The 13,518-nt window shown below is 37.5% G+C and overlaps 2 protein-coding genes across 2 annotated transcripts in view; one reads left to right on the plus strand and one right to left on the minus strand.

The window, feature by feature from the left end:
* Positions 1-13,518, plus strand: part of LOC109639965 (exostosin-1) — a 135,262-nt gene that overhangs the window by 69,617 nt on the left and 52,127 nt on the right. The gene's annotated exons all lie outside the window — the stretch shown is intronic.
* Positions 1,925-12,565, minus strand: LOC138405510 (pleurocidin-like peptide WF3). Its single transcript, XM_069514579.1, has 6 exons — positions 12,446-12,565; positions 12,225-12,330; positions 11,488-11,492; positions 2,550-2,650; positions 2,303-2,321; positions 1,925-2,199 (listed from the first exon to the last, which is right to left on the minus strand). Exons 2-6 carry the CDS (start codon positions 12,327-12,329, stop codon positions 2,115-2,117), a joined length of 315 nt encoding a protein of 104 aa, XP_069370680.1. The 5' UTR covers position 12,330; positions 12,446-12,565; the 3' UTR covers positions 1,925-2,114.

The following is a 13,518-nucleotide window of genomic DNA, read 5'->3' on the forward strand; positions in this document are numbered from 1 at the left end:
TCAAGTCATGGTTGTTGGGTAAGAGAATCTATATGAGCGATCCAGACATTGATGCCGATGAAGCTTTGACACGTCATCCCTCTGGTTTTGTCCTGTTTTAACTTGCTTTATTTGTAACCCTGAAACAGTTCGATTCAATACAATTAAGTTCTATAACACATGCATAACTTTAATTCAAAATGCATTAGGGGGTCAAGAAAACTTCAGGGGACTCCACAGTCAGATGTGATAGAAGAGCTCACAAATGGAAATACAGTCTTCTCCATAAAGTTATCTGTGATTGTATTGTTGTTTTTTGAAATATCATTTATATGTATTTAAGATTAATCATGCAGTGCAGTAAATGGAAGTATCCTTAAATCAGTGATTCTCAACTGGTGGGTCGCAACCCGGACCCGTTTTCAGTGGGTCGCAGGCCTTTGCCGGGGCAATAAAAAATGTTCAAAAAATAATAATAATCTTTGCTTTTACTTTTGAAGAAGATTTTTTATGCAGCAGAGTGCCGTCTATTCACACTCCTTAACAGCAGGTGGCGATAATTCCCTCTAATGCTAATTGACACCCGCCATTGCACAGCACAGAAGAAGACTTTGCAACGTCTGTTTTTAAAAGTGAATCGAGCATGGCCAAACGTAAATATACGACACCGAATATATTAAGTATGGATTCTCCTACATTGAGGACGACAAAGGACAAAAACCTCAGTGTGTTTTGTGCAGCGAGGTGTTGGCACAAGAAAAAGCATGAAGCCTTCGAAACTGAGGCGGCATGTGGAGTCAGCTGGTGGAGCTGCCATGTGACCGCACGCTGAAAAAAGAAGTTCACGGAGGTAAGCCTCTCCCATTTCTGGTGCAGCACTGTGATGAGCGAGTGTCCTTCCCTTGCCACTCGAGCAGTAAAAATCCTCCCACCATTCAACACTACCTATCTCTGTGAGTGTGGCTTCTCAGCTCCGGTTCAGCTCAAGACAAAACACAGGAGCAGACTGGACATTGAACATGACCTCAGAGTTGCTTTGTCGACTATAACTCCAGACTTTGAGACTCTCGTGAGGCCCGAAAAACATCCCCAGTTCTCCCGTTAACTCCTCCAAACTCAGGTCTCTGATGTCAGTAAGGTTGAAGTTAGTGCTGCTTAACTTTCTTCATGGCACAATGTTTTTCAGTATTTACCGACTGATAAGGTAATCGGAAGAAAAGTAAATTTTGTATACTTGAATCTTTTTGAATTGCACTTTTTGTTAAATTTATTTTGAGTTTGTGGATGAAAACTGAATTTATTCCATAGTGCACTGTTGGTTGTCATATTTGCACTTTTTATTTTATTTTTAATTGAAATTTTATGGCCAGAATAAGTGCCTGAATAAACTTTAAGAGTACAGTTACTGAAGTGTTACTGAATGTTATGTTAAATCAATTTGAAAAGTTGAAATTTTCTTTGATTACGGTCGCGGCTTGTCATTAAGGGGTGATGGTGGGTCCTGAAGCCAGACCAGGTGAGAACTACTGCTTTAGATGGTATCCACGTATGTTTTCTGCCGCCACAACAACACATATTCTCCAGAGTCACATATTTAATTGCACTAAATATTAAGATAACAAATATATATTCTGTTTTTATTCATTTTAATTGAACATTTTTCATTCCACCTGGACAAAAGTACAGGAAAACCCTTTGGTTTGCTGCTGCTGAGTCTGTGCATTGCTTTGGCTCCTGTGAAATATGAATAACAGTGAATCTGCTGCAGTTTGGCTTCTGGTTTCCTTCTGTACGGAAAGAAAATGAGTCAAGAAGATATAGCTTCTATTGAACTTATGCTCCCGTCATGTTTGGAGTTTTGCTGTTTATGTAAAAGTATCTACGCTGCGAATCTTTCTTCATCATCATTGTGAAATCTCATATTTGAATAAGACAGAGAGAAATGTTTTGAGATGATATAAGCAAAATTTATTTTTTTATTTTTCCCAAATTATTCAAATGTCACTGAACAATACATCAATGCAAAATAACATATATTCAGTGATGGCTGCTCTTGTGGTTAAATGTTTGATTTATTTCAATGAAAAGCAAGAAGCATTTGGAATGATCCAAAAATCCCTTCAGGGGCGACTTCTTCAGTCAAACACAGGACGCCCGGGTCTGTAGTCGACTGAACGCTTGTCGAGCTCCTGCACATCGTAAACTTGTCCGTGGATGAGTCTGATGGAGAGAATCAGAGAGACAAGAGAAGTTGTCAAAAACAGTAATGATGACAATAATATTACAATTATACAGTGATGATGGTAGAAGTACACGTCCTCACCCATGGATGAACTTGCCAGCTGTGGGAAAATAAACAAATGGTGATAAATTCAAAATCGTTCAAACACAAATAAATATTATTTAAACAGATGCTATTTTATACATACTTTTAAGTAGTGTTCTATATTTACTAGTGAAATCATAATGTATGTTTTATTATTTTGATATTTCTTGGCTGAATACATTGACCACTTATATGTGTGATTTTCCAGCTATGATATGTTAAAGATTTAATTCCATGACTGTACCATGAATGGCCCCATGGATAAGCAATCCCAAAAAACCCTCTCCAGGTTGAGCCATGAGGACGACCATGAACAACACGAGAAAGGCTGCAGCGCACTTCATCCTACAAAAACAACGAGGAAAAAAACATCTGTAACATTCACATTATACAGAACAAGCTGAGCACATTTCACAAATGCTTGATCTGGTCTAAATATTTAGAAATGTATTGTTCTTACCTCTCGAATAAAACGTGAGCACGGTGAGAATCACGGGCGATATCAGTTGTCTACTGATAACAAGGTAGGCCTCTCTTTATATACACTGACTTCATAATGATTGTGAAACATTTAGTGTTATTACAGGAGGAGCTCACATAGATGGAGATGTTTCCACAACTACAAAACCACAGTCACAAGTGTTAGTCCTGCCCTCACCTCCTCACGTTCAGGTTTCTGGGTAATTGGTTGAGCAATTGTTACTATAATCAATCAATAATAATAATTAATTACTTTACAAATGTTTTGATTATCTATTTAGTTTTTATGGAGCAGAAATGTCAAACAGTTAGTGGCTGCAGCTCCAGAAATGTGCAGATGATTTGCAGCATAAGGAAATAATCTACACACGCTGTCAAACACCAGCCTGACGTGTGAAGGATGTTTGCAGCTGCTCATCTTAACGCTGAGTCATCATTATAGTGCAAAAACCTCAATCAGTGATCAGCACGTTAACGCTGAATAATATTTTTCTATACTTCTCTAAGTCCTTTGTGTGTATTAATACAAGTTTTCTACGTGGGTCCTGATTTTACTTTTGTTAGTGTGTTTGTAAATAAGATTCAAAAAACTAATGAAGGAATGGAAGTGTGTGTAGTTTGTTCCTCTACTTGGACGAGACGTTCGCTCTTTTACTGTTTTTCTATTCTCCGGTTTCTTTGCACTCTTCGTTGTGTTAGTTCTGGGATGTGTTGCATCATTAGCTGACACCTGATCCATCAGCTCTCAGTGCTACAGCTTCAACAGCACTTGATTTGTGTCATCTCTTATATTCACTTGATTTAAAACAACACCCAGCGTTTTGACTTTTTGTTTTGCAGTTTTATTCAACAGGACAGTAGCACGAGTGAGGCATTTTACATTTTTCCAAAACCAAAAGCATCCCTTTGTTTATTGTTCTCATGGCAAAGCAGAGAGCACAGTATTTAAGTGGAATTGATCCCTGAAGCGAACCATAGTTTAAAAACATCTCCCTGAACTTTCAGCTCTAGTTGTATGGAGGAGCCTTCTCATTGCCGTTGTCGCCTTGCTGCATTGCAGGTCTGTACGTGAAGAAAAGAATTAAGATAAAGATTTAACTTCACCAGGTCATGGGAATGTAAAACAACAAAAGGTCTTGTTTTTGAGTCTTAAAACAAGGACGACAAAACTGAGGGTGTGCAAGTTTTTAAATTGTAACCCTGAAACAGTTATTATCAATACAATTAAGTTCTATAACACATGCATAACTTTAATTCAAAATGCATTAGGAGGTAAAGAAAACTTCAGGGGACTCCACAGTCAGATGTGATAGAAGAGCTCACAAATGGAAATACAGTATTCTCCATAAAGTTATCTGTGATTGTATTGTTGTTTTTTGAAATATCATTTATATGTATTTAAGATAAATCATGCAGTGCAGTAAATGGAAGTATCCTTTAGATGGTATTCACATTGCCATAAGTTTATTGTTTACTTGCTAGAGTGCTGTATCCTGCCACCACAACAACACATATTCTCCAGAGTCACATATTTAATTGCACTGAATATTATTATAACAAATATATATTCTGTTTTTATTTATATTTATTGAACATTTTTCATTCCACCTGGACAAAAGTACAGGAAAACCCTTTGGTTTGCTGCTGCTGAGTCTGTGCATTGCTTTGGCTCCTGTGAAATATGAATAACAGTGAATCTGCTGCAGTTTGGCTTCTGGTTTCCTTCTGTACGGAAAGAAAATGAGTCAAGAAGATATAGCTTCTATTGAATGTTTGGAGTTTTGCTGTTTATGTAAAAGTATCTACGCTGCGATCTTTCTTCATCATCATTGTCAAATCTCATATTTAAATAAGACACAGAGAAATGTTTTGAGATGATATAAGCAACATTTATTTTCAGTTTTCCCAAATTATTCAAATGTCACTGAACAATACATCAATGCAAACTAACATATATTCAGTGATGGCTGCTCTTGTGGTTAAATGTTTGATTTATTTCAATGAAAAGCAAGAAGCATTTGGAATGATCCAAAAATCCCTTCAGGGGCGACTTCTTCAGTCAAACACAGGACGCCCGGGTCTGTAGTCGACTGAACGCTTGTCGAGCTCCTGCACATCGTAAACTTTTCCATGGATGAGTCTGATGGAGAGAATCAGAGAGAGAAGAGAAGTTGTCAAAAACAGTAATGATGATAATAATATTACAATTATACAGTGATGATGGTAGAAGTACACGTCCTTACCCATGGATCAAATGGCCAGCTGTGGGAAAATATACAAATGGTGATAAATTCAAACAAATTAGTTCAAACACAAATAAATATTATTTAAACAGATGCTATGTTATACATACTTTTAAGTAGTGTTCTATATTTACTAGTGAAATCATAATGTATGTTTTATTATTTTGATATTTCTTGGCTGAATACATTGACCACTTATATGTGTGATTTTCCAGCTATTATATGTTAAAGATTTAATTCCATGACTGTACCATGGTAAAGAGTGCTCCAAAAACACTCTCCAGGTTGAGCCATGAGGACGACCATGAACAACACGAGAAAGGCTGCAGCAAACTTCATCCTACAAAAACAACGAGGAAAAAAACATCTGTAACATTCACATTATACAGAACAAGCTGAGAACATTTCACAAATGCTTGATCTCGTCTAAATATTTAGAAATGTAATGTTCTTACCTCTCAAATAAAACGTGATCACGGTGAGAATCACAGGTGATATCAGTTGTCTACTGATAACAAGGTAGGCATCTCTTTATATACACTGACTTCATAGTGATTGTGAAACATTTAGTGTTATTAGAGGAGGAGCTCACATAGAGGGGGATATTTCCACAACTACAGAACAACAGTCACAAGTGTTAGTCCTGCCCTCACCTCCTCACGTTCAGGATTTAATTTTAAAAATTCAGCCTCCTTCTGGCTTCCTGGGAACATCCTGCAACTATTTGTGGATTTTATTTAGAAAATCCAGTGTCTTTGAGGCGTCCTGGAAGCATCCTGTAACTATTTGGGTGTTTTATTTTGAAAATCCAGCATCTTTTAGGCTTCCTGGGAACATTCTGTAACTATTTGGGTTTTTTTATTTTGAAAATCTAATCTTTTTCCGGCTCCCTGGGAACATCCTGTAACCATCTGGGGGTTTTATTTTGAAAAACCAGGCTCTGTACAGGTTTCCTGGTAACATCCTGTTACTATGGGCTCCTCCTCCTCTGTGTGTGTATGGCGTTGCTATGGATACTCACTGATTTGATTAGGAACACCTGGTGTCTCCCTCTTTTTAGAGCCGAAGAATCTCCGGAGCACCCCTCAAACAAATGCTTCTAACTCAAAAACTTTAAGTCCTATCTGTGAAATGAAAACACCGTGAGAATCCCAAGACTTTGCCCGACGTACACATATGTTTTTTATTGGTAAGAGTTAAGAAATGAGACCGTGAGAGCGAGTTAGACATTTAGTTTTCTCATCGGGAATCAACATTTGAGATTAACATTAGAGTCAGTGGGGAAGCCAGAGTGCTGTGCTCTAGTGCCAGTCTTCAAACAAATGTCTCTCACTCAAAAACTATAAGTCCCATCTGTGAAATGAAAACACAGTGAGAATCCCAAGACTTCCCCGAACACACAGATGTATTTTTTATTGGTAAGAGTTAAGAAATGAGACCGTGGGTGCAAGTTAGATAATGTTGACTGTGTCTCTCCTCTCTGACCTTCCAAATTAACATGGCAGTCAATGGAGAAATGAATCAAAAAAATGTCCCAGCCTAAACTCCGGCTCCGAGAGATGTCAGAGTGACATGTGTGCGTAGGACACGAACACTATTTTAACTTGATGTAAGAATCATGTCTGTCGGACTCCGTTTGTGGCTTTGAGAAGTGTTTAAACACAAAAAGTGCCTGAAAAACAGCGGTTTTCAGCCACTTTCTTTTTATTTCCCACTCGCTCTAATTGACGAATGGTTGGATGTACTTTGTGTGAATGTGCGTCAAACTTTGTGGGAGGGGCAGCGGGACGCAAATTTACTGAAGCGGAATAATAATAAGCCCGATGCAAATGTGAGGATGATTTGCAGCATAAGGAAATAATCTACACACGCTGTCAAACACCAGCCTGACGTGTGAAGGATGTTTGCAGCTGCTCATCTTAACGCCGAGTCATCATTATAGTGCAAAAACCCCAATCAGTGATCAGCACGTTAACGCTGAATAATATTTTTCTATACTTCTCTAAGTCCTTTGTGTGTATTAATACAAGTTTTCTATGTGGGTCCTGATTTTACTTTTGTTAGTGTGTTTGTAAATTAGATTCAAAAAACAAATGAAGGAATGGAAGTGTGTGTAGTTTGTTCCTCTACTTGGACGAGACGTTCGCTCTTTTACTGTTTTTCTATTCTCCGGTTTCTTTGCATTCTTCGTTGTGTTAGTTCTGGGGTGTGCTGCATCATTAGCTGACACCTGATCCATCAGCTCTCAGTGCTACAGCTTCAACAGCACTTGATTTGTGTCATCTCTTATATTCACTTGATTTAAAACAACACCCAGCGTTTTGACTTTTTGTTTTGCAGGTGCCTGTCTCTTAACAAGGGCAGGAATTAATCTAGTTCCTCAGCCCAGGTTCGGTATTTAGCAATTTTGTGTTTCTTGTGTTGAGCAATATCAGGTGCAGGCTGTCGATCGAATCTCTACTTTTAAGGTAACTTCTACAAACCCCACTTCCTCTTTGACTAAAATACATGTCCAAACTGTCCAAAGTCCAGCCGAAGTATAGTTACTTTTAAAATCTGATGTCTTGAGTAAAACATAAAAGCAGCTGCAGAGGATTTGGCTGAATATTTCTGTTTTTTCAACTTTTAGCCTAATTGCACTTTCTTCACAATTCAACTCATTGGTTTTAAATAGCCATGAGTAATAATGTCATGAAATTTGCTAAATACAAATTGAACATTTGATAGAATTTGGACAACAAAAACCTTCATTAATTCTTTGCATGTTCTCTGCAGGGTCTAAATGAGTCTCAAATTCAATATCTGAATTTTAGGCCTTAAAGGTCCTAAATACATTATAGTGCTTAAATACATTCAGGTAGGTCTTATTTATATTAATGTTCAATTAACGTTACTTCCATTGCAATTTAAAATATTTTTGTAATGTCTGCGTATGTTGTAGTTCTTTCTCAATGATACAGATATTATGACCAACGGTGGGGGTGGGATGGCATGGCCGTATCTACGCTGCAAGTCTTTCTTCATCATCTTTGTCAAATCTCATATTTGAATAAGACACAGAGAAATGTTTTGAGATGATATAAGCAAAATTTATTTTCAGTTTTCCCAAATTATTCAAATGTCACTGAACAATACATCAATGCAAACTAACATATATTCAGTGATGGCTGCTCTTGTGGTTAAATGTTTGATTTATTTCAATCAAAAGCAAGAAGCATTTGGAATGATCCAAAAATCCCTTCAGGGGCGACTTCTTCTGTCTAACACAGGACGCCCGGGTCTGTAGTCGACTGAACGCTTGTCGAGCTCCTGCACTAAGTAACCAGGTCTAAAGAAATATCTGATGGAGAGAATCAGAGAGACAAGAGAAGTTGTCAAAAACAGTAATGATGACAATAATATTACAATTATACAGTGATGATGGTAGAAGTACACGTCCTTACCGATTGATCGAATGGCTAGCTGTGGGAAAATATACAAATGGTGATAAATTCAAAATCATTCAAACACAAATAAATATTATTTAAACAGATGCTATTTTATACATACTTTTAAGTAGTGTTCTATATTTACTAGTAATTCATAATGTATGTTTTATTATTTTGATATTTCTTGGCCGAATACATTGACCACTTATATGTGTGATTTTCCAGCTATGATATGTTAAAGATTTAATTCCATGACTGTACCATTGTTCATAATGCCCAAACGACCCTCTCCAGGTTGAGCCATGAGGACGACCATGAATAACACGAGAAAGGCTGCAGCGCACTTCATCCTACAAAAACAACGAGGACAAAAACATCTGTAACATTCACATTATACAGAACAAGCTGAGCACATTTCACAAATGCTTGATCTCGTCTAAATATTTAGAAATGTATTGTTCTTACCTCTCGAATGAAACGTGAGCACGGTGAGAATCACAGGTGATATCAGTTGTCTACTGATAACAAGATAAGCCTCTCTTTATATACACTGACTTCATAATGATTGTGAAACATTTAGTGTTATTACAGGAGGAGCTCACGTAGATGGAGATGTTTCCACAACTACAAAACCACAGTCACAAGTGTTAGTCCTGCCCTCACCTCCTCACGTTCAGGTTTCTGGGCAATTGGTTGAGCAATTGTTACAATAATCAATCAATAATAATAATTAATTACTTTACAAATGTTTTGATTATCTATTTAGTTTTTATGGAGCAGAAATGTCAAACAGTTAGTGGCTGCAGCTCCAGAAACATGAGGATGATTTGCAATATAAGGAAATAAAGTAAAAACAGTGAAAGACGCATTAGTTGTCTTAATATTGTGAAAAAGAACTGTTCCCAGTGTGTTGTAGTTCTTTCTCAATGATACAGATATTATTACACTGTCATTAAACTACGAATGAGACCAACATGGAACTGATAACTACACTTACGCTTCGCTGTTTGAACTGCACAAACCCAGGAAACCTTAGTTTTGCTCTTGGTGTGAAGAGAAAGAAAACAAAAATACGAGAAGCATGTTTTTGGAAGATTTCTTTATGAAAGAACTCAAAGTATAAGAATAAACCTGAAGTGAAGTTTAAAGAAGCAGTGATACGTGCTTTCAAACACCAGCCTGGTGTGTTGGGGAAGTCTGCAGGTGGTTATTTTAACGTGAAGTCATGGTTGTTGGGTAAGAGAATCTATATGAGCGATCCAGACATTGATGCCGATGAAGCTTCGACACGTCATCCCTCTGGTTTTGTCCTGTTTTAACTTGCTTTATTTGTAACCCTGAAACAGTTCGATTCAATACAATTAAGTTCTATAACACATGCATAACTTTAATTCAAAATGCATTAGGGGGTCAAGAAAACTTCAGGGGACTCCACAGTCAGATGTGATAGAAGAGCTCACAAATGGAAATACAGTATTCTCCATAAAGTTATCTGTGATTGTATTGTTGTTTTTTGAAATATCATTTATATGTATTTAAGATTAATCATGCAGTGCAGTAAATGGAAGTATCCTTTAGATCGGTGATTCTCAACTGGTGGGTCGCAACCCGGACCCGTTTTCAGTGGGTCGCAGGCCTTTGCCGGGGCAATAAAAAATGTTCAAAAAATAATAATAATCTTTGCTTTTACTTTTGAAGAAGATTTTTTATGCAGCAGAGTGCCGTCTATTCACACTCCTTAACAGCAGGTGGCGATAATGCCCTCTAATGCTAATTGACACCCGCCATTGCACAGCACAGAAGAAGACTTTGCAACGTCTGTTTTTAAAAGTGAATCGAGCATGGCCAAACGTAAATATACGACACCGAATATATTAAGTATGGATTCTCCTACATTGAGGACGACAAAGGACAAAAACCTCAGTGTGTTTTGTGCAGCGAGGTGTTGGCACAAGAAAAAGCATGAAGCCTTCGAAACTGAGGCGGCATGTGGAGTCAGCTGGTGGAGCTGCCATGTGACCGCACGCTGAAAAAAGAAGTTCACGGAGGTAAGCCTCTCCCATTTCTGGTGCAGCACTGTGATGAGCGAGTGTTCTTCCCTTGCCACTCGAGCAGTAAAAATCCTCCCACCATTCAACACTACCTATCTCTGTGAGTGTGGCTTCTCAGCTCCGGTTCAGCTCAAGACAAAACACAGGAGCAGACTGGACATTGAACATGACCTCAGAGTTGCTTTGTCGACTATAACTCCAGACTTTGAGACTCTCGTGAGGCCCGAAAAACATCCCCAGTTCTCCCGTTAACTCCTCCAAACTCAGGTCTCTGATGTCAGTAAGGTTGAAGTTAGTGCTGCTTAACTTTCTTCATGGCACAATGTTTTTCAGTATTTACCGACTGATAAGGTAATCGGAAGAAAAGTTAATTTTGTATACTTGAATCTTTTTGAATTGCACTTTTTGTTAAATTTATTTTGAGTTTGTGGATAAAAACTGAATTTATTCCATAGTGCACTGTTGGTTGTCATATTTGCACTTTTTATTTTATTTTTAATTGAAATTTTATGGCCAGAATAAGTGCCTGAATAAACTTTAAGAGTACAGTTACTGAAGTGTTACTGAATGTTATGTTAAATCAATTTGAAAAGTTGAAATTTTCTTTGATTACGGTCGCGGCTTGTCATTAAGGGGTGATGGTGGGTCCTGAAGCCAGACCAGGTGAGAACTACTGCTTTAGATGGTATCCACGTATGTTTTCTGCCGCCACAACAACACATATTCTCCAGAGTCACATATTTAATTGCACTAAATATTAAGATAACAAATATATATTCTGTTTTTATTCATTTTAATTGAACATTTTTCATTCCACCTGGACAAAAGTACAGGAAAACCCTTTGGTTTACTGCTGCTGAGTCTGTGCATTGCTTTGGCTCCTGTGAAATATGAATAACAGTGAATCTGCTGCAGTTTGGCTTCTGGTTTCCTTCTGTATGGAAAGAAAATGAGTCAAGAAGATATAGCTTCTATTGAACTTATGCTCCCGTCATGTTTGGAGTTTTGCTGTTTATGTAAAAGTATCTACGCTGCGAATCTTTCTTCATCATCATTGTGAAATCTCATATTTGAATAAGACACAGAGAAATGTTTTGACATGATATAAGCAAAATTTATTTTTTTAGTTTTCCCAAATTATTCAAATGTCACTGAACAATACATCAATGCAAACTAACATATATTCAGTGATGGCTGCTCTTGTGGTTAAATGTTTGATTTATTTCAATCAAAAGCAAGAAGCATTTGGAATGATCCAAAAATCCCTTCAGGGGCGACTTCTTCAGTCAAACACAGGACGCTCGGGTCTGTAGTCGACTGAACGCTTGTCGAGCTCCTGCTCATCCATAGCTTTTCCTATGTAATTTCTGATGGAGAGAATCAGAGAGACAAGAGAAGTTGTCAAAAACAGTAATGATGACAATAATATTACAAGTATTAAGGGGAGGTTGGTAGAAGTACACGTCCTTACCCATGGATCGAATGGCCAGCTGTGGGAAAATAAACAAATGGTGATAAATTCAAACAAATTAGTTCAAACACAAATAAATATTATTTAAACAGATGCTATGTTATACATACTTTTAAGTAGTGTTCTATATTTACTAGTGAAATCATAATGTATGTTTTATTATTTTGATATTTCTTGGCTGAATACATTGACCACTTATATGTGTGATTTTCCAGCTATGATATGTTAAAGATTTAATTCCATGACTGTACCATGAAGCTGACCATGGTTGATATTGCCACAATAACCCTCTCCAGGTTCAGCCATGAGGACGACCATGAACAACACGAGAAAGGCTGCAGCGCACTTCATCCTACAAAAACAACGAGGAAAAAAACATCTGTAACATTCACATTATACAGAACAAGCTGAGCACATTTCACAAATGCTTGATCTCGTCTAAATATTTAGAAATGTATTGTTCTTACCTCTCGAATAAAACGTGAGCACGGTGAGAATCACAGGTGATATCAGTTGTCTACTGATAACAAGGTAGGCATCTCTTTATATACACTGACTTCATAATGATTGTGAAACATTTAGTGTTATTACAGGAGGAGCTCACATAGATGGAGATATTTCCACAATTACAAAACCACAGTCACAAGTCTTAGTCCTGCCCTCACCTCCTCACGTTCAGGTTTCTGGGCAATTGGTTGAGGATGATTTGCAGTATAAGGAAATAAAGTAAAAACAGTGTAAGACACATTAGTTGTCTTAATATTGTGAAAAAGAACTGTTCCCAGTGTAGAACACCATCTTTTCTATTCCATTTATCTGCTGTCAAAGTGGACATAGTTTTTTCACCTCGTGTGCTTTTGCATTTTTTAAACTGGACAATTTCCCTTTGATTCTATTTTCACTTCACGTTAAAAGAGAGAATCGCAGAAACGTTGCTCAGACTCGGTGACATGAGACATGAGGCAACTGAAAAGCAGAGGAATGACTGTCCAAGCTCAAATGGCCGAAAAATATTTCTCTTTTCAAATCAACAGTAACAAATAACTTTCAAAAGTTTCATCCCAAATGCCTAATTGCATTTTTAAATGATGGTTAAACAAGTTATGGGAGAGCATTGTTTTTAAACCTCCTAATTGTAAACTTCGGCTGCAGACACTTTGTCTTGTTCACAAAATAACAGGATGATGTATTCCTCTTGTACCTTTCCACTGATTCAGAGTCAAAGACAAATGGCTGTTATGTAAATATTTGTCGGGCAGACTGATTCTCCTCTCATTTTATATCTGGCACTGAACGCACTGGGTAATTAAGTGATATTAAGGAACACTGCACAAATGATGAACGTGAGATCTTCTTTCATTTGGGCCAAATGGTTTATTGATCGGATCTCAACCATGAACCCAAGGTCAATTTAGACGCTGCACTCGTTGCTTTCTCCCATTCAGGCTTTCTGTTTGGTCCAAGTCACGGAGTTTTGGTGCACGTCTTTTTGCTGGAGGCCGCAACAGAAATAAAAACTGCAGAGAAGACTAGTTTATAT

Source organism: Paralichthys olivaceus, chromosome 19 (genome assembly GCF_024713975.1).
Source record: "Paralichthys olivaceus isolate ysfri-2021 chromosome 19, ASM2471397v2, whole genome shotgun sequence".
Lineage (NCBI taxonomy): Eukaryota > Metazoa > Chordata > Actinopteri > Pleuronectiformes > Paralichthyidae > Paralichthys > Paralichthys olivaceus.